The sequence below is a fragment of the Larus michahellis genome, chromosome 1 (genome assembly GCF_964199755.1).
Source record: "Larus michahellis chromosome 1, bLarMic1.1, whole genome shotgun sequence".
In the NCBI taxonomy this organism is placed as follows: Eukaryota; Metazoa; Chordata; class Aves; order Charadriiformes; family Laridae; genus Larus; species Larus michahellis.
Window position 1 is genome coordinate 224,005,472 of NC_133896.1, and position 21,548 is coordinate 224,027,019.

The window sequence follows — 21,548 nt, forward strand, 5'->3', positions numbered from 1 at the left end:
AGCTCTAGGGATTTTAGTTTGCCAGCAAGATACTTCACAATATCTGTATTTCCCTAAATGCTCCATAAATCATCTCTTAAAGATAAGTTTCATAACCATTTGCACAAGATACTTAACAAACCTTTTCGAATGTCATCATGTCAGATTTTGTTTTTATTGTATTTACCTGTCAATATGAACTTAGCTCTTGACGTCCTTGCATACTTTTTACTCAGGCAAACTTCCAACAGCTTTTCAATTTTTTTTATGAAGTATTTCAGAATTTGGCCCATCGGCTTTTCCTGTTATGGACAGTTTATTTCTCAAGTTCACAGTACAGGACGTGTTTCTCCATCATCTTCTTGCACAGTACTAAATTTCTTGCTTAAAAGAAGCTCAGAGCTAAAACTTCACTGCTAGACTGTTAATAACTTGATGGATTTTAAATGAACTCTGGATATACCCAGGGACAAAGACAACCTTGGCTTTACAAAACACTGGTTTTCTTTTACAAAAGAAAATTTGTTACTTGTGACATTGTTTATACTCATGTATTATTTGCTGAGACCTTTCTGACAAGGCATCAAGCCCAAAAATGTAAATGTACAGGTCAGGGCCATCAGCTTCTAATCATATCATGTCTAAATCCAGATACCAGATGTACTTAAACAGAGGTGCAGAGGTAAAAAGGAAAACCCAATCTACAAAAAAACCCAACCCAGCCCAAAAACCTTAAAGGTAGAAAATGTATGAATAAGTAATAGCGTTGAGACATTTAGGTACAGCACTATAATTTGTCATGTATATTCAGAAACCTCTTTCAGGTAATTCTTCTTCCTACTCTGAGATGATTAATGAATTAAAGAGTTTCTCTGCCTGGGGTTCAGTAATTATTTATCAAATTTTAATTTGGGGATTAATCAGACAAAGTATTCTTCCTCGACAACATATATTTGGATTTTGTCTGCGGATCTGAGTATCTGCATATGCAAAACTGTCCTCTCCCCTCCTCAAAATTCATCTTTGACTTGTTAAAAAACGCACAGATACTGGCCCCCTAACTCGCTACATGCCTCAAATGACACAGCAGGGATTTGACCATCCATGTATATGAGCAGAGAATTCAAGTCCCTCCGGACTTTTTCTTTTCTTACTCATACAGAACTCTACGTGGAGAGGAAAAGAAGAAAGACGTCGTGCCACAAATCCTCCTGATGCAATCTGCTTCAAATTAACCATACACGCAAAAAGATGGAGAACCAGCAAAAAGAGCAGAACTTCTCAGAGCTTTTTATTACCAGACTCTTCCAGCTTCTACTTCAATGGGATTTAAAAGCAGATTTGTTACGCGGCGCTCAGCTAGGGGAGGTCAGAGCACACTACAACACAGGAGAAAATTTCTAGTTTCAAAGAAAGTTTCAAAGTACCTGTTGCGGGTAGTCGATCTCTGCTCACCTGCTACCAGAACTACGATCTAGACATTGAATGAAAGGCCAAAACTCTTTGGAGGATCTGAAGAAGCAGCCGCCCATGCTAATACAAAGCAGCTATGTCATAAAGTCCTGGAGTCTGAAGGCTAGGATCTTTGCTTTACGTTCTTTGACTTGGTTTTAGTTTTGCTTAATATGTGCCACTTCCATGCCATCGGCCTCTATTAACTTTCTCGTGAAGCTACTAATCAGTGGGTACACCGAGTATGTCTTAAACAGAGAAGCAGAGAAAGCTCAACAAGAGTTTATACAAGTTGTCTGTGTCTGAGTATCAACAAGAGTATCTTGGGATACATGTATGTGTTAATTAAAAAAAAAGTCACTGAAGGACAACTTCTATGCTAGAACAGTATTAATCTGAAAACACAACACCAAGCTCAGGATATACAGCTCTTGGAAAGACAAATGAGGTCTTGGGCAGCTTTATAGATATGAGTAAAGCACAAAGACATTTATCCAAAATATTTAAGCTTCCACTGTTCACAGGAGCAGAAGAGGTGGTACTCTTTCTATACTGAGAGTCAACTTCTTACAAAATAGATTAACATCTTCACATTAAGCATTTTATCTTAATAACATGTGGCTTTTTACTGGTTTCCAAAAAGGATTCTGGATGCTTAAAAGGGGAACTGCAGGAGGGGAAGGGGCACCCTACCAAATGTTCTGTTCAGGAGGAAAGGTGGAGAAAGGAATGAAATCTATATGTAAAGTCACGTCAGTGAAGGTTGACCTACACAGACCAGGCAATGCTTTTGCTCTGCCTGAAGAGCCTGAGCTCAGTGAGCTAAGATTTATTGTTTCATCACTTCCAACAAAATGATATCCTGAATCTCAGAGAAATTCAACGTGGATTATTTGCCTGAGTGACTTCAGTGCAGAAAGGAATTGTGGTTGGGTCACTGAAATCACTACACAAGAACTACAGAGTGCAGAATTCAGTTCCCAGAATCTCCTAAAGCCTCCCTCCTCTCCCGCACCCACAGCATCTGAGCGGGAGTTCCCAGGGACTAACTCTATCACCTCCTCCAGTCAATGCAATAGTGTGATTCAGAGGATTCAAGGTTTGGCTCCTGTCCTGAATGTCTCTTGGAAGAGACTCTCACCCTCATACTACAGAAGCCTGGATTAGCCAAAAGCACTCCCTGTTGTTCTGCACGAGTGCCAGCCTAAAGGAGGTGGTGTCTCAGTGTCTACGGACAATGCCTACAACTCTGACGTCTCATGTCTTGGGTGCTAAAGTAATGCTTCAGATGGCGAAGTGTCAAAATACCTGAAAAGGTAATTTATTACGCACACACACAATTGTCAGAAATGAAAGAGGACTTTTAGCTGAAAAAAAAAATTAAAAAAAATATTCCAAATAGCAGATCTATGTTGTTGCCATAAAACAAAACTTAATGAAGCCTTTCCATCAGCAGTTCAAGTTCAGCAAAGATGATACTGCAAACCGACTCACTCAGTCACCACAGGACCTGCTACGCTCTCCTCCACAGCCACCACTGTAAAAGGCGGCTCTAAAGAAGCTCTGATGAAAGACTCAGTTCACTACTGCATGTACCAGCGGGACTAATTTTCTTTCCTCCTCAGAGGTGGTACTCCTAGTGTGAAGATGGTACCCACTGAAAGAACAGTTTTGAACAGTTCGCACTGTTCCTTGCACGTACCGGAAGGAAGGATTTTAACCTTCAAGATATTCAGCCAGCAGTTTAAGCGAGCTCTGAATCCACAACAGCAGAACATATCTCCTATCTTTGTGCAACTTAGATTTCAGTCCAAAGGGGAAATGAGGGCATGACAGCAGCTAGAGACAACCAAAACTGTCACAAATTTGAGGTAACAGGTTGCCTGATCCTGCATTTGTGGGTGTTTGTTGCAGAGCAGAAGTTTTCACCAAACCTCAGATCTGAGCCATCTCCAAATTTAGAAGCATTTGTCTCTTGGTCTTGTCCTTATTTCAAGGTCTGTCACAAACTAAGTTCCATATGAAATGATGTAATTGTTTCCTACCTTCTTTTGCCACAGGAAAATCAACACTACTGACCCAACAAGGTTACTAAGCTTTATGAGGTGCTGGGAGTAGACACCAGTCTTTTGATAGCCAAGCTGTCTAAACTGCAGCTTGTGAGAGCTCTTGGCTTGCACTGACTCTTTGTAGATTCAGCAGAGACCACATGAAGGACCAAGCACATCTTCTGAAGAACAACATCTGCAAAACACAAGGCTATTTCCATGAGGCTTACTGCCAATCACTTCATGCCAATGCAAGAAATTCCAAAAACACAGCAGAAAAAGTGACTTATCTTGTAAGACACTAATATATATTCTAAACAGGAACTTCTGGAGCCATTCATTAGCAAAGAAAAAGGAAGTGTGCAGCCATAAATGGTCAGTACTACGGTTTCATGCTGCTGCAAATAATCAGCAGTGTGGTGATGTGTCTGGAAAGAGAGGGAACTCAATGCCAAGTGTAAAACGTAAGATGGAGATGAAAAGAAAGCCAATGCTATCATAAACTGCAAGCCTGAGTCTCCTCTGGTTCACACAAATTAAACTGAAGAGCAACCATAACGAAGTCACAGGAAACAAACACTTTCAATGTAAAAAAAAAAAAAAAAAAAAAAAAAAAGATGGAAGGATCTCCATAAACTATTTTTTTCCTTGGTTTTGGTAAGGGGTGGGGCTTTGTATACTAAAGAAAGTGGAAGCAATGCTTTGGATACATGAACTGTAATGAACAACCGCCCTCATTACTAGAAATTGGTACTACTGCTGATGCATGTTTTCTTTTCCAATGGCATTTGAACTCTATTCCACAGCAGATGAGTTCCACACTTTGTTCCACAGAAGTGTAAATAAATGTCAGACTTGGGAAGCAGAGCACTAAAGAGAAGATTTCTGATGTTTCTTTGGCTGGTCTGATCTCCAGACCATACTGGTCTGAAAGACAAATCTCCTTAAAAGAGTTCATCAAGTGGAAACACACAAAAATCATTTGTCACTTTACAAGCCCTCTACTAAAATATTTATTTACAGAAAATATTTCTCCCCACTACAGATCAAAAATAAATTGGAGCTGACTGTATTCTGCTCAGATTCAACTGTAAGATGCAATAATATCCTATCTAAAATAAGTAAATTGGACACAAGACTGAAAATGTTACTCACACGGATTTACACAGCATAGTAACAGTTGTGTACAGTCGTGTATAGAAACCAGTGCAAGAAGCACGGTAAAACATGTTAAAAAGAAAGCATTTCGTCAAAGTGAAATCAAAGACAATGGTGCAATGAAGAGAGTATGAAGCTAGCAGCCCACTACAAACTACCTAGAACGGGCCAGCAGGTCACCTGCAGGAATCCCTTCATGACCATTCCCAGCCTTCCCAATGGATAACAAAGTCAAGGAGTCACACTAGTGAATAAAAACCAGTGGCAGCATGCTTCAAAAATTAAGTTAAAAAAATGCCGGCTTCCACATCAATGATAACATTAGGATCTCCGAATGCCTGAACTTCAGAGTGTACAAGTGACATTGGCAGCAGGTTGATGGAGGTGATGCCTCCCCTTTATCCAGCGCTGGTGAGGCCACACCTGGAGCACTGTGTCCAATTCTGGGCTCCTTAGTACAAGAGAGACAGGGACATTCTGGGAAGAGGCCAACCAAGGGCCATGAAGGTGATTAAGGGTCTGGAGCATCTCCCCTGTGAGGAAAAGCTAAGAGAGCTGGGACTGTTCAACCTGGAGACTAGAAGGCTTAAGAGGACCTTGTCAATGTATATAAATACCTGAAGGGAGGGTGCAAAGAGGACGGAGCCAGGCTCTTTTCAGTGGTGCCCAGGGGCAGGACCACAGGCAATGGGCACAACTGAAACACAAGAGGTTCCCCCTGAACATCAGAAAACACTTCTTTGCTGGGAGGGTCCCTAAGCATGGGCACAGGTTGCCCAGGGAGGCTGTGTAGTCTCCATCCTTCAAGATACTCAAAAACCATCTGGACATGGTCCTGGGCTACTGGCTCTAGGTGGCACTGCTTGAGCAGGTGGGGTTGGACAGGATGTTCTCCAGAAGTCCCCTTCAATCTCAACCATTCTCTGATTCTGTGACATGAAGCCTTCGACAGCAGAGGTCACAGGTTAGCAGAGAAGCTAGACTGGCAGCCTTGAGTTCAGAGCAACATGGATTTTGCTTCTCCAAATTCCCTTGTGCATTTTTGCACCAATGACTTGTGCTCATTCCTTCCATCAGCAGGGGGAAGAACACTGTCAACTGACAAAAAGGACAAGAAAATAAACGCCACTGCATGGACTTCTGAAGAACGCTTACCTCTTTATGCTCACTTGGTTACAATTCAGAGCTCCCTCTGGCCCTGAGTGAAGCTCGTGGGAACTTTGCCAGGGTGCAATACGAGGGGGTTCGGGCCCTTTACGCAGCCTCCCAGTGTTCTCCTCCACCCCAGCGTTATGTAAGAAACTGAGCTAAACTGTAAATATGACACAACCTCAAAAAGGGAAGGGACTAGCAAAATATCTGCATGACTCCTTCACGCTGACTCACCCTTTCCTTTGCGATTTTGTCTACAGTCCTTACTTAGAGCATAAAGATATGCCTGAACTTCTTGTCTTTCAAGCATACTCCAGGCACAGTGAGATGTTTCATCAGCTTAGACGGGACATTCCACAGAGCCTAAGCAGGAGAAGAGCACCAGGAAGAAGGCTGCAGCCTTTCTCCTAGCCCTGCCACTGCCACGGTCCCAGCATCCAAAGCCCCACGGGCCCCTCATGCTGGTCTGCCTGTGGCTCCGAGCCCCGCACTCCTACACCGGCCTAGGAAAATGGTATCACAGAATGATAGGGGCTGGACCCAGTCCCACCCCCTGCCAGAGCAGGGTCACCCAGAGCAGGTGGCACAGGAACGCATCCAGGCGGGTTTGGAATGTCTCTAGAGACGGAGACTCCACCACCTCTAAAGAACCTAGGGATTATCATCATCCAACAAAAGAAGCAGCAGTAGTGTTCCAGCTTGCTTGGTAACTACAAGTAGGTCAGATCAGAGGAGAAAAAAATACTGAATGAAGCTATTGCCTACACACTCTACAAGCCCAGTCCCATGTCTGGCACCATATTAAACAACAGGAAAAAAGAAAAAGCAGCTTTCTAAACAGGACAGCAGCCCAAGGCCTATTCTATGACCTAGAAAGACATGTGAAAACGATGGTTCCCTGCTGAGGCTGGGAAAAAGATTGTCATAAACCTAGACATTTAAAATCCTCATCATGCTGTAAAACAGCCATTTGCCCAATAACAGCATTTCTCCAGCATAGTTGATGTTCTACCAAAATATGTTTGTGGCAATAAAAATGAAGCTCAGTAAGTCAGTGGTAACTTCATATCTTGTAATAGTTAAAACATGTACGCAATCTTGAAGGATGTGCTGTTATGCTGAAGGATATCACTGTACTTTACAGTGTAAAGCATCGAGCGCTAACAGAAATTGCCCAGTCTCATATTACAGACTTAAAATATAATGCATTGTGCATGAGTGGAAATTGCTAGTTCTAACGTTACATATTTAATATGTGTCTGTAAAAATTACACTAACTGTAATTTATCAACCAGGCTTATACATCTGAAATATACTGCACATTCTCTGAATGAGTTAGTTATATTCACTAAGAAAACTCAGACTCACAACAAGAGATCTATTTTCCATAGCTCCTAGATCTAGAAGTTTTTGTGCAAAAAGCATTTTTCATAACATGCATTATTATAGTATGCCATTTGAAATACTGGATTGATCCTCAACTCATACAAAGAACCTGACTTCAATAAAACACCCTACTCGACTTCACCCTATGATCTTACCGAGCAGGTCCATGTCAGCAGCCTCTTTTCTGATAAAAATCCTCATCACAACAAATAAGAAGTTTTGCCAGAGAAAAGACTACTGAACCAGGCCTAATAGCCTTTGATGACATCATTTATGGAAATTAGAATGACAGGATCCATCGTTCTAGCAGTCTTCTAATATAAGAAAAGTAAATCTTTATAACAATCCCATAGTTTCCAAGTTGTGGAATTACTACGAATGATCAAATTATTACCATTATTTTAATTTCCACGGAGATGGACAGTCAGAAATCAAGAACAGTATGTTTTCAGATTATTATTTAAATAAGATATGTCCACTGGTATAAAACAGGTGTAACTATTAAATATAGCTATGCTAGGGCAAAAGGAGTGTAAAGAGCAGTGTGAGACATGCTAAGCTCTTTAAATTTATTTTCTGATCACTAAACTAATAAATAATATACATAAATACTGATTGAAACATTCTGCACAAAAAATCAGCTACTATTCCATCAGTACTGCAATGCACATCATTTTTCAGCATTGCAAATCTAGTTCTCGTCACGCATTATACAGAAGAAAGCCTGAAAAATTGCCTACTGGGTTAAGAACAGATAAATAACACACACCTCTGCTGCTCTGGCTAAGCAAATAGCCAGGAAAACTGCAAAAATCAGGCTACACAAGTGCCAATATTGCTCCATCAAGCTATACACAGGCAGCTTGCTTTAAGTGAGGTTCAATCCCAGATTTTTTTACAGCACAAATTTTATTTTGGATGGAATTTAGCGTGGGTTCCCTTGTGACAGTACCTGCCTGCTGGCTCGGTATATAGATAAATAAATTAAAAAACCAAAACATAACAAAACATCCCACAAAACCAAAGAGCTGGGAGCAGGCAGGACCTGGTAATCCCAAGTAACATTAAAACATCTCAGCTGTTCCACAGTACTAGGTGCAATTTGGTGAAGATGAAGTATCAGAGATCAGTCCAAAGAAAAGAATCAACTGTGAATATTTATCTCCATGGTCGTCTTGAAGATGAGTATCAGTTTCAGGTGATACTAAATTATTCGCTTTGGAACAAAAAGGCCGCTGCTAATATTCAGCCTTAGCCTCTGCTTTTCGTAACAACATAGCCAGCGCAGTCAGTGATTTTCTGGTAGCATCTCCCAGGCCCCTGCACTGCTCGCTCCTGGAGATCTTCAGCTCTGTTTATATACAATTTCACTTTATTCCAGTCTGTCTCCAGGGGGCCCGTTCTGGATCAACTGAACTGAGTAAGTAATACTCCCACTGTCGTATGACTTCACTGGTATATCATTTTAAATCATCAATATATCTCGCAATATAAAAATAAAACAGAAGATTGTTTCAGAAACTTCCTTTTTAAACTTGATGTTTTTCTAACTTTGTAAAAGGCAGTCGCAGGAGTGTCTTTTCATTGAATAGGAAAGATGACAAAATTTATTACAATTTGTGCTCGTTCTGCATTAATGTCTACAAAAACAGCTGAAACCTCTTTTATGAAACAATGATCAAAATCACACAGAATTTATTTATTTATTTATTATTGTTTTTCACTTACTGAGGACTTAGAAAAAAGTTCCTATTATCATTTTCTCAACAGTGAGCAAATTAAATATGTATTGAGTACTGTCATACATAATAATCATCCCATTTCATATTCATTGGTACCCTCATAAATGAAACATAAGCTCATCTGGAGGGAGTTTTCACCTTGAAGGCAATAAAGACCATTTGCTTACCAAATATAAATAAAAGGGAAAGTATAGAAAAAAAATACTATGTCTTACCATTGTAAGGGTGAACGGATGGCTTTCCAGTGCCGACACTCTCGGACAGTGTAGAATAACATACTGAAACAAAATCAGTCAGAGAAAATAAAATGATGGAAAAGATATATTCAAAACATTCAGCGATGGGCTAGCACACACAAAGTGAGTCATCCCTATGGAAAATACTGCATGAACAGCAGTGATTTTTGAGGGGCACGTTAACTCACCTGACCAGGCCTTGCTTTAAAGTCGTCTTTTATCATCCTTACTTCAAGGACATTGGAGGGATGGCTTATCACCGAAGTTATGGTGACCGGTTTATTGCTGCGGATGTAGCGGTACAGCCTTTCCACGCAGTACAAGCACAGAGGTCCGGAAATCCAAAACCAGGTCTATGGAAGAACAAAAATATGCCAGCTCAAGGACTTTTCATTGTATGTTTTCTGATTTCAAAACTACATGAGTGCTTGCAGGACCTCATTTCACGTCTATTGTGGAACAGTGTTTTGGTCACAAGTGACCTCCACATCTCTCTGCGTGCAGAAACCCAAGCGCGTTATGGGGGCTTAATCAGTCTAACCGCAGCATCACCCACAAGCACAAACGATTTCAATCATGAAACTCATCAGGAACAAAATGCTAATGACCTCATTTGCAACCATGTTACTCCGGTTTTGTGTAGTTAGACTGCGGCTGACTTCAGCAGTGAAGGACACAGCACATACACTGTTTAAAAATCTAACAGACCAGAGTCTGTTCTGGCACATAGCACATTATATAGCACAAGCAATTCTTGTGCTATATAATTCATGCTCATATTAAGCTTGTGTAAAAACACAGTCAAGGGAGAGAAATGGGCACTTTTGAATCACGATTCATTTGCCCCAGTGGAAGATGTGTATACCAGACAAATAATGCCCTGGAAATGCCCGTTTCTCTGCAGTGGTTATACAGGGAGACCTGGGTGACTACCTCAGATGGAGACATATGCAGCTGCTCAGCTAAATCCCATCCTAAAAGTCAATTACTAACAGCTCATGGCAGAGCTAACTACTAATTCCACATCTGCTCGGTCATTCAAGCCATGGCACTGAAGTGCCCTCAACCTTCATCCATCCTCCCTTCCCAATTTTTGAAGTGACACATCAGCATCTCTTGCAACTAGCAGATTATTTTATTTCCTCAAGGACCTCTGGCCTTAAAACTTTGGAACCTCACAAGTCCTAAGGCTTTCTTTTTTTTTTTCAAACTTGGTATCACTAAGAGCATAAAACACTTCCAAATCAAAAAAAGTCCTAAAATAAAGTTACGAGCTGCCAGGAAAACACTGAGTGACCATTTCTTTTCATGGCTCTTGTTTCCCCATAAACAGCTATAAAGTAGACACCTTAAGCCCCAAAGAATGCCCCAAAGTTTGATGTCCTGTGGGTCATCTGGAGCCAGATGTACACTGATTCTTGTAATTCAGGAGTATTATCATGACAAAATACAAATCCAAAGAACTTTGTTGGACGACCTCAATGTAGAAATGACCATTTCTTATTATGATTACATGCACCACAGTAAAATGGGTTCCCACTGCAGCTAGTAAGGGACATGTGTCCTACAGAAAACAACAACAACAACAACAACAACAATAATAATAATAATAAAAAACAACTCCGGTGAGTTTTGTTATGGAGCCACCTTGAGTGGTGGGCCTTGGATTTGTGAACTCCATATTCCCAAACTTCCTCAGGCTACTTGCCAACACAGCCCAGCTCATCTTTTCTCAAAATAAAAGAGAAAATCTGGATGAAGACAAAGCTGCTGCCACAAAACATAAAGAAACAAAAGGAAAACGAAAAACAGAAAAAGAAAAGGCTTTTCTGCCCCCGCTGCCACCATGCTCGTTTACCCATGCCACGTATCAAACAAGGCTGTCTGCAAACAACAGGCTACACAAAGCCAAACCACAACCAACTGCAACCCAGAAATAAGTATTAGGACTTGCTTCCACATAGTAAAAAAGAGAACAAATGGAGTTTGATTATTTCAATTAACTACTGCTGCACAATGCTTACAAAGGGACCTTATGAATATGTTATATAAATGTTTGCTCTGAAGTGCTACGCTGTTAAAGTCACATTTATAGCAAGAGCAATACATCCCTTAGCGTGTCATACAAAAAAGAACATTACAACCGATCTCTTGACATTTTTCTGCCCTATTCTATGCGCCACATTGTAATGCAGTTCAAGGTTTAATACAGATTGTTTTTTTCCCACCAAATCTTTGAATGCCTGAAAAGGTTTTAATAATATTTTCCACTATTAAAACATCTGGTCTGGAAAAGCAATAATTAGTGGTTATGGCTGACTGAAAGACTTGGCATGGCTTGTAATACCTGAAACGTCGGATCATACAGACCTCTGGGAAGTGTGACTGGAACTTGGGTTCCTCGGAACAAATTCTCATAAAGTTATTTTGTACAAAGGGTTCTGGTACTGATAAGTCCTCTGGGAAAGGCTCGGTAGTATAGTCAGGAAACGACTCTTCAAAAGCCTTTGGCACCGTCATGTTCTCTCGGAGTGTTTTGTTAGGATTAAAGCAACCAGGAGGGTGTTCCTCTAAGTTGGTCTGGTACTTCAGCACCCCCCTATAGGAAAATAAAAATAGCAAAGACACTGAAGTAACAGTCAAAACCAAGAAACTTATCTTAATTCAGGGAGGGTTTCAGAAAGCAGTCACAATGCTCATCTTCTGTAAGAATTTTTATTCCATTTGCTTTCAGGATTTTCAATGAGATTGAAGCTTTGCAACAATAGAGTCCCTTGTCACTAGAGGCAAGGTTTAACTGTTCCAGCTCAGTTGGCACTCCCCCACTGAACAGCCTCAAGCTTAATACCGCTTGAAAGGGGGAGATATAGTGGGAGCCTTGAAAAAAATTAAATAATCACATTTCCAGTTCAATCACAGCCAGGCTGTTTTCACTCAACCTCCCTACAGTCAGCAAGCCCCGTTTGTTGAGGCAATCCGTAGCAGAAGTGGCCTAAGTTGCCAAATCATAAACTGCAGGAATGTTCCCGCTACTCGGTGTTTATCAGGTTTGCACACAACGGCATAATTTACTTCTTTAAATAACATCTTGTTAAATAGATAGAAGGAAAAAAAAGAAAGCCCTGCATGACAGACAAGGAACGTTTTTGGCAAATTATTTTGTGGGGTCCATGCTTGTTTCTTAAGCTAAAGTTATGCTCGATAGGCCAAAGCCAATGGCGTGAGGTTCAACAAGGCCAAGTGCTGGGTCCTGCGCTTGGGTCACAACAACCCCATGCAGCGCTACAGGCCTGGGGAGGAGTGGCTGGAGAGCTGCCCGGTGGAAAAGGACCTGGGGGTGTTGGTTGATGGCCAGCTGAGTATGAGCCAGGTGGCCAAGAGGGCCAACAGCATCGTGGTTTGTATTAGAAATAGTGAGTAGGACTAGGGAAGTGATCGTCTCCCTGTACTCAGCGCTGGTGAGGCCCCACCTCGAGGGCTGTGTCCAGTTTTGGGCCTCTCACTCCAGGAAAGACACTGAGGTGCTGGAGCGTGTCCAGAGAAGGGCAGAGCTGGTGAGGGGTCTGGAGCACAAGTCTGGTGAGGAGCGGCTGAGGGAGCTGGGGGTGTTCAGCCTGGAGAGAAGGGGGCTGAGGGGAGACCTTCTCGCTCTCTACAGCTCCCTGAAAGGAGGGGGCAGCCAGGGGGGTCGGGCTCTTCTCCCAAGGAACAAGTGATAGGATGAGGAAAGCAGGGGAAGTTTAGATTGGATAGTAGGAGAAATTTCTTCACTGAAAGGATTGTCAAGCACTGGACCAGGCTGCCCGGGGAAGTGCCTGAGTCACCATCCCTGGAGGTATTTAAAAGACGTGTAGATGTGCTGCTTAGGGACATGGTTTAGTGGTAACTTGGCAGTGCTGGGTTAACGGTTGGACTTGATGATCTTAAAGGTCTTTTCCAACCTAAACGACACTATGATTGTAGTAAAATGAAGTGAGAACTTTGCAGCTGCAGCTAGAAACTGTGGAGAAAGAAGTGGAAACGTGAGCCACTCTATGACAACACATGAATGAATCACTGAAAATGAGGAAGAACTGATAATACCAGTAATAGAATTCCTCGGAATACTGCTTGCCTCCAAATCTGGATTTGATGACAGTAAAAGCACAGGGAGAAGTGTTTAAAAAAACAAAGGGCTAAATGATAGCTGTACAGGATGATGTTGGGTGGGAAATAAGGCACAATGTCTTGTGAGACGTGCCCTCAGATTGCTAGGCCACGTGGTGAAGGCTCATCTCAAGTATATGATCAAACATAAGGACATGTGCTCCCCCCTTCTCTCCCCAACGTACAAACATGGCTGCAGAGACAGCGTCTAATTCACAACAAGAGAGAGAAGTAGAATATCTGCAATATTCCCAACTTAAATGGGTTCCAACAGGCCACTGGCAATCTTCCCTACTGAAATGCAGTCCTGACAGCTAGTAACAAGCTTCCTACATGGTCCACTGAATAATGTACAGCCTGGAAGCTAAACCTGCTCACTCTAAACTCCACATCTGACCCTTGGAGAATCACTTGGGAAGTGTCCATGTGCCTACACCCATGCTTCTGTCTGTATTTATTGCCCGATCATGCCTATTGCTTGCATCTGGCATCACTGTTGGTCATCGCATATTTGCAAAGTGACAGATACCCCCAGCATTATGGTAGTTCCCTGCTCCATAAATATTATGGTGCCTCGTGGATTTAGCTGGAAATCACAGCACATGCGATATTTTTTCAATCAACCTTATGTACATGCCTGCCAGCTGCTCTCACAGCTTCTCTGTTCTCCCAACGTCCCAAAAGAGGATTCAAAGTTCTCCTTGAGATATGAATAACTGAACTGCAAATACGAGCATCCCCTCCAGCGATTTCTGGTTTGTTTAAACTATTACAAACATGCTAACTGAGTGGCAAACTGGGATGACAAAGCTGGCTGTTAGTAGCAGCTGCAATGACTCCCATTTCTGAAGCTGTCAAGGAAAGGCAGGTTGTCTTACACGGCCAAGATCAGTTCGCAGAAAGGTTGAATTCTGCACAACTCTTAAGGAGCCTAAGATATAGCCACACATATTTATTCGATACAACACCTGAATACATAAAAATCAATATGTGGATGTCAGTAAGTAGGAGACAGACATCTTTAGCAAACAAAAATGGGAGAGACAAAACCAGCAAGTAACATGAAAGTGTCCTACTGGCTGAGCAACACAGCATGCAATCTATTTGCATGGGCACACATCAACCTCTGCCCCAATTTTCTATGCCCAAAATAGAGACAACATTCACTTCTGGATAGAGCTGGAAAATACCTATCACTATTTTTTGAGATTTTTATGATGATAAGCTAGAGGTCAATGTTTCTTAATGTTTTTATAGGGAACTACACTGCTCCTATCTTCTCATCCATCTGCCACTGCTCCACTCAAGGCGAGTTGCTTGAGGTGTCTCCTAAAGGTCAATGTGTGGGTGGAATCTTAAGAATTTTCAGCCTTTGGATAACGCTAGTGACTCTTACTCTCAGCTCCTATGAACCAGCATAACCCACTTAACTCCACAGCAGTATCAAATTGGATCAGCTGAGGATCGGGCTCTAAATTTTTCGTATGTTTTATAGCTCCTTATATTGGTACTAGAAACATCACGCTTCTGCTTTAACATAAACTATTTTTTCTTGTTGCTATTACTGGCCTAAAATACAAATAAATTAATGCAGATATGCAACAAGCCTTCAGACACTAAAATATCTGAAAGTCATGTTGCAAGAATTACAAGAGCAACAAAAGTCTTTAAGAATAATTCCCTGAAAGATTCTCCTCTCCCTTAGGGTAGGGATGAAAGAACAAACCAATAAATCAGATGAATCACGTCACTTTATATACTGGTGAGAAGTGCTAGGCTACCCTGAGGAAGAGAATACTCAGGAACATACCTATAATAATTTGAAACAAAACAAGAATACAGGAATACTGTGGAAATACTCAAAAGGAGAGAATCCCAAGACAGTAAATGCTCACTCAGCCTGCCTGCACAGTCCAGGCACAGGAAACGCCTTGCTCTGTAGAGTAACTGGCCATGTCAAAAGACATGCCACGTAGGAGTCACCTTGGCACCTAAGCGTATGTGCCTAAGCTTCCTTTATTCTCGGAAGAGATCTTCTAATCAGTACCACCAATGACGCCTAGAAATCAATCCAGCTCATTTGAATGTAGATCTTTGTAGCAGCAGCTTAGCTAAAGCACTCTCAAGGCTCCATTGACTATTTATTAGAACTCATTAGACTATAATGGGAGACAGACACTTAGAAAGCATGTGGAGACCCACGTTTACGCGTCTTAAACTTGAACTGACTCCCACTCTCCATGACTCATTGTTCTCCCACTTTTAACTGACACTCCGTTTTTTAGGTTCTCACTGAAAGGCTTTCCAATTCAATATTAAGGAGGCTGTGTGCAAGAAGATACCTGTTTAACGCTTGGTGCATTCCTGCAGCCTTGGCTGGCGAACTACTTTAGCTATACTTCTTCCTTCATGAAGTGGCAACATGGTTAGGAAGACAACGGGCAAAGGATAACACAGTGAAGGAGATGAATTAAACTGGACGTGAAAAATACTCTGAAGGCAATCACTGGAACAGAGTGCCGAGGAGGTTAGAGGCTCTCGGTCACCAGATGTTGTCAGGAAGTTAGACAAACACCTGTCAAGAATAATTTAGCAAAAGTTTATCCTGCTCCAGGATGGGAGAACAGGTTACATCCATCTCCCCCAGCTATGAACAAGCGCAGTGCCACAGCAAGGAAAAAAAAACACAAAACAACAGAGAGAACTGGAATTGTGTCCAGGAATTTCAATTGTTTTAATTCATTATTTCAATTCACCGGATCTCAAGCTGCGTTTGTTTTGTTCAACAACATATTCCTACCATGGTCTTGCTAGGCCTAATTGCCTTTCACTATTTACTTTAAGCAGCGGTGCTCGGTGTCGCGCAGACATTCCAGCACCCTGTGTTTCAGTAGATGTTTGGTGACACGGAGAAATAAATCTCATTCAAATACCCCTTCCCTTCCCTGTACCAGTCTCCTACACCCACAAAGCAAACTTCAGAGACGTTAATCTTGTGGTAGAGCTGGGCTTGTTTGTGCCAGATACAGACCTGACCATCAGCTTCGTGGTACATGAACACTCGTCTCATGTTTGTGGAAAAAAAGAAGAAAAACTAGTATATTTTGTATGATGGCAACGAGAAAGAGATAATCAGGGAGGGGCCATTCCTTCCGCCTCCTTAGGAGTCAAAATGGAAGGGAGAGAGGAAAGAGAAAGGGATGAGCAAACTTACTTCTCATCCTCCTCTCGGCAACCAGGTAAGAGAGGGCAGAAAAGCAGCAATAGTGTTTTCTTGATTTCCCACTAGAAACTGGTAAAATGGACAAGGAATAAACGTGCAAGTGTAGAAGTTTGTGCTAGCTGGCTGTAGTAGCACACAATTCTCCAAGCTACAGTCTGAACATTATTTAAATAATAACCTGTTGAAAACCTGAAAAGCACAACATCTTGTCAAGAAGTTGGCCCACTGTGCACAAGCGAGCTCGGGAAAAGCAGTAATCAAGGGAACTGCTCTTTCTGGTTATGCGTCAGGAAAAGGGACAGTGTTTTCCACTTACTTACCCAGAAACATGCAGCATCAGCAGCATATAGAAGACAAAGAAAAGGTTGTGTGTATACCAGAAGATGTCATAGTTTGAAACCCTGAAAAGAATAAACCATGGTTCAATGCTGTTTCACTCAGATGGAATCACTGCTCATTAAAAGCAGATCTGTGCACGTAGGACATCATTATACACCACGTAGTCACGTAGAATAGTCAAAGCCCAGTACGTTTTCCTCCAGGCACGCAATTAAGTATCTGCACGCAATTAAGTGTTGAGAAGAACAGGTGACTGGCACAGAAGTAAAAAGTTGAGGAAGATGGACACAGAAGTACAGAGCCAGCTGAAGAACCCTTGCAAAATTAGGAGACTTCACTGGTTTCATAGGTCCTGCTTAGGCCCTATCACATCCTCATAGCTAGAATAGTTCTTCAGCCTCCAGGCTCAAAACTAAATCTCTTTAGAGTGAGTGCCTCCTCCCGTTCTCTGCCCCAGTACAGGGCTGTGGTGTTTCATGTGCCACTACTGGTACAACACACAAACAGGTATCGTCGACAGCAGCAGCAGGGCGGGTGGGAAAGGTAGAAGAAATCTGTGAGGGTATACAGTGGAAGACAATACAGCAGGAAAGGGAAGGAGAGCAAGGAGGCAACAAGAGGACTGTCAGGAGAAATTTCAGGGCAGGAAGCCACATACGGTGGGGCTCTAGGACTGATGGTGTTGGGAGGAACAAGAAGAACACGACCACTGTGAGGATCAGGAGAGGTGAAGGGGAAAGGGGACTTACTTTCATCAGTAACTTGTTAGGTAATGCAAAAAGAACCAAGACCAAAGAAAATACTCATCCGGAACTGTTTTCTGTTAAGCCTGTTTGTTTTTTCTTGAGTAAAATAGTCACCAAAGAACAACAACCACCAAATGGTTAAGAAAATATTCTACTTCATAGCATACAAACACACCTCTCACACTACACAGCATGGTAGTAGAGTCCCTTCCAAAACCAAAAAACCTACCCCCATCCATAAGCCAAAGCCATTATTAAATAAAAAACAGCCTTAACTCTGAGTACGTAGTTTAAGAAGCTACTCCTCTGACATAGATAACTTTTTTCAGAATTTTTTCCCCTCCAACCATATTTCACATAAACAATGAACTACCCTTGCTTCAGTACATCTGAAACGTACATTGCATTTGTTTCTGTCAATATGGGACTTAGCTGTTTCCTTTCTCAAGACAGAAAAAAATAATTTTGACATTCTGAGGGCCACGAAAATAAAACCCAAGCAAGGGCAGTTCTAAGGAACCCATCGACAGCTGGGGGCTCTGAAGCCCCCCCTTCGCCCTGCCGTTCTTCCCCTGTTCAGCACCACGCTAACACTTTTTCCTCCTTGAGGCTGCTCAAACCATTTCTGAGTACCCACACCCTGGCAGGCACTTTCATGCAGTCGCTCAACAGGATCCGTAAGGAGCTGTGGGAGCGAACATCAGTGAGATGAAAGTGAAGGATGGTGGTGTGGGGAATGGAGGCACAATGAGAAGGCACAAAGAGAACAACATTTACCCCCAGGCCTGAAACACATCTTGGAGCTCTGGTTTAATTTGGTATCTGGCTACAAAACCGAAAGCTGCACACTGAATTAATTCTTATTGGATCTTGAGCACTTTTTTCGGAATGCACCAATTTTTCAAAATTTCCGTGACGGAAAGTCAATCCCAGCTTCTGATGTGTCATTTTCAACTGCTAATTATTATTACTGATTAAAACTACTGTATACTTCTTGTCTGAGTATGTCTAAATGTCAGCTTCCGGCCAGTTGACCATTTTATTCTTCTTTCTGCATTCCTGCAGATACCTCTACTATAAAATCCTGGTTCCTCGCATGCCTGAAGTTCCCCTAAATGTAATCAAGTCCTCTCAACTTCACCTGCTTAAACTAAAGGGATGGAGATCCTTGAACCTCTTACCATAAAGCATGTTCTCCAACTTTTTAATAATTACATGTTTCTTACTTGTATTTGTCATTTGTTTCAGTGGCCAGTCTGGCCCAAACCACACCTTCTTAAACTGTGTGTCATACAGATACATACAATATTCTAATACACTGATCTTCCTACTGCTACATATAGATTTTTATACTTCTTCACAACGTTTCTTACTTTCTTTGCCATCTTCTTAGGGCTTAAAATTGACGTTACTCACAGAATGAAAGCATTTCTTAGGAACTCCCAAGTCCTGAAAATTTGAGATCAAGTTGAATATTTAATTTTAATTTTGGTTAAACTACTTTAGAATTTTGCAGGTGCAGACCTGCAAGAGTTAACCGACTGAGAAATGTAAGGGGCAACTGCCATACTTTAAAGGGACACAGCAAGCAGCACAGTTTTAGAAAAATATTTTTAGCCCTGTTACAGCTAGTTTTGAAAAGGAAGATATAGGTGGTAGTTAGAAGATGAAATTGAAGACTGGAATATTTGGTTACAGAAAGAGATGGCATTGGAGTAGCTTATATTTTAATGTTCCTTTAAATATATGATTTCCAAAGTCACTAGTAATTATTTTCATTGGAAACACTGTTGAGCAACATTCATTTGAAATATAGCAGAAACGACAACGTTTATTCATAGGGGGTTTTTTATTGTATTTTCTAATAACTTTATAATCCCACCAACAGACAACTACTAAAAAACGTATGTTGGTCTAATTCCCAGGTATGACCTGGAAGAAATTTAGAAAATTTTTCAAACACCACTCATTTTCCCCTCTTTAAAACATTAGCAGCTAATTCAATCCTCCTAATACTTATTCATACAGTTTACTGAACAAGTAGAGGCACGAAAATAGCAGGATAATCATGCAGAGAAAAATTTCAGGAAGAACATACAAAGGAAGAAATGATTAAGCAGGTCAGTGTGCAAGAGCGGATTAGGGCTGAAATCAAAGAGAGTATAACAGTCTCTGAAATATTTTTTAAAAGCCCAGTTTCTGATACGCAGTGAACATTTACAATTAATTTTTCTAAGACCATAGCATGAGCTTAGTCATCATAAAGCACGTGAGAATCCACAGGGAAAGAGATTTAAAAGGGACAGAAAGATGCACACAGAGGCTCATTTCCTCAGGAAAAGACATTATAAAGACACGCTTGAGCCATATGGCTGAGGGAGAGTAACAGGAGATGCAAATGATCTCTTAGGGCTTTGATTCTGCTGGGAGGTGCAGAAAGATGGGAAAGCACTTGCACTTGAAGAAGGAAATGACAAGCATGTAACTCGGAAAGATGGAAACCTTTGTTGCATGAACTGCAAAATTATTATTTCCAAGAATATGTTTGCAACTACATATATTTTCCTAAGTTTCCCAATGATTACTAAATGCTGTTCTTTTTTTCTAATTTATCGTGGCCTTGAAGAAAACAGGACTTTGTTCTGGCTCAGTGCTGTGGAGTGAAGTAATTGTTTCATTTTTCCATCTTCCCAAAATTGGCTTTCTTTTGCAAGAAGAGCCATCTGTGTGGACGATGTAATGTGCAGCCATGTCTGACATCTTGGGCAGCAGTCTCATCCTGGACTTCTGTAGCCTACAGTGTCTCTCAAAGGTCTCAACCCTGGAAGTACCATCGTCTACAAAAAGTGCCCAAGTATTTGCTGAACTACTTTCCTGAATCAGCGCCAGATAACGTTGCTACTCAGGAAAGACAGATTAGTTCAACAACGTCCAAACCCACATACCCAGCTCACATCGGCGAAGCACCATTAACGTTTGAAGATTAAAATGTCCTTCAGAGTTTGGTGAATTGAGATGATGTATTTACATAATCAGTCTTTGAATTCACCAGAGACTGCTATAAAAACCAAGGGTTTTTTTATAAGCTTCAGTTGCAGAATCCAAGCCTTAAAAAGGCTACAACATTTGGCTAGATCCTCCGAGATCCCGGTCACTCAAATGTACCATAATACGTGTTCAATAATGTCGGTGCAGGATGTGAACCCATTGGAGGACCAAAACTTAAGAAATCCCATCAGCTACTCTAAGCCAATACTGCATTGCTCTTTCAAAATTATAATCAACATTCAAAATAAGCAGAGCTTTAAAAACGCAACATTCTACTTAGGTAGCATAATTCTGTTTGGTTTGCTTCATTGCTGTTTTTTTCTGTGGCTGTTTTTTTACAGTTCGCTGTTATAATTAATTGATGAAAATAATTAAGATAAAGATATCATCTTATTTTACTTCCAGTGGACTTAATTTATGCATTGGACAGAACTTGCCATATGCTTAGTTTACTGCCTCCCTGTACAAACAGGAAAAAAGAACTATTTGCATTTTTAAAGACCTAGGTTTTTAACTGAGCACATTCCTCAAACAATATCTTCCTCTGAAGGCAATTTAATCAGGTTTTGTAATTTTTTGAATACAAAATTCACTGTGACAATTTACCTGCAAGCTAGTAAAAAAAAAAAAATACGGCAAGAAAACTGGTATTTTTAACACTCATTTAAATACTTCTTGCTTTGTACTGCATTTACTCTTTGTTCCCTCTAATCAGTATGAGAATATGATTACGCAAATGGCATTTTTCAGCATAGCGATCAGATTATGTCTTACCTGATGGCATAGGTAGAAGCTGTACACATTAGGAATAATACCAACACCATAATGACTCCAGTCAGACCTGGAACTAAAACAGACATAAGATAACTTACATTTGACTTGTGGAGAGGTAC

General features: G+C 41.2%; 1 protein-coding gene across 4 annotated transcripts in view; it reads right to left on the bottom strand.

Moving 5' to 3' along the window:
* Positions 1 to 21,548, bottom strand: part of NOX4 (NADPH oxidase 4) — a 108,243-nt gene that overhangs the window by 68,962 nt on the left and 17,733 nt on the right. For 3 of the 4 annotated variants that reach the window (XM_074572518.1, XM_074572519.1, XM_074572522.1), the window contains exons 7-11: positions 21,430 to 21,502; positions 16,843 to 16,923; positions 11,524 to 11,752; positions 9,342 to 9,506; positions 9,133 to 9,195 (exon numbers count right to left, since the gene is read on the bottom strand). In XM_074572518.1, the coding sequence (XP_074428619.1) occupies positions 9,133 to 9,195; positions 9,342 to 9,506; positions 11,524 to 11,752; positions 16,843 to 16,923; positions 21,430 to 21,502 (611 nt within the window). The remainder of the gene's footprint in view (positions 1 to 9,132; positions 9,196 to 9,341; positions 9,507 to 11,523; positions 11,753 to 16,842; positions 16,924 to 21,429; positions 21,503 to 21,548) is intronic. The other variant, XM_074572520.1, reaches the window with a different exon arrangement.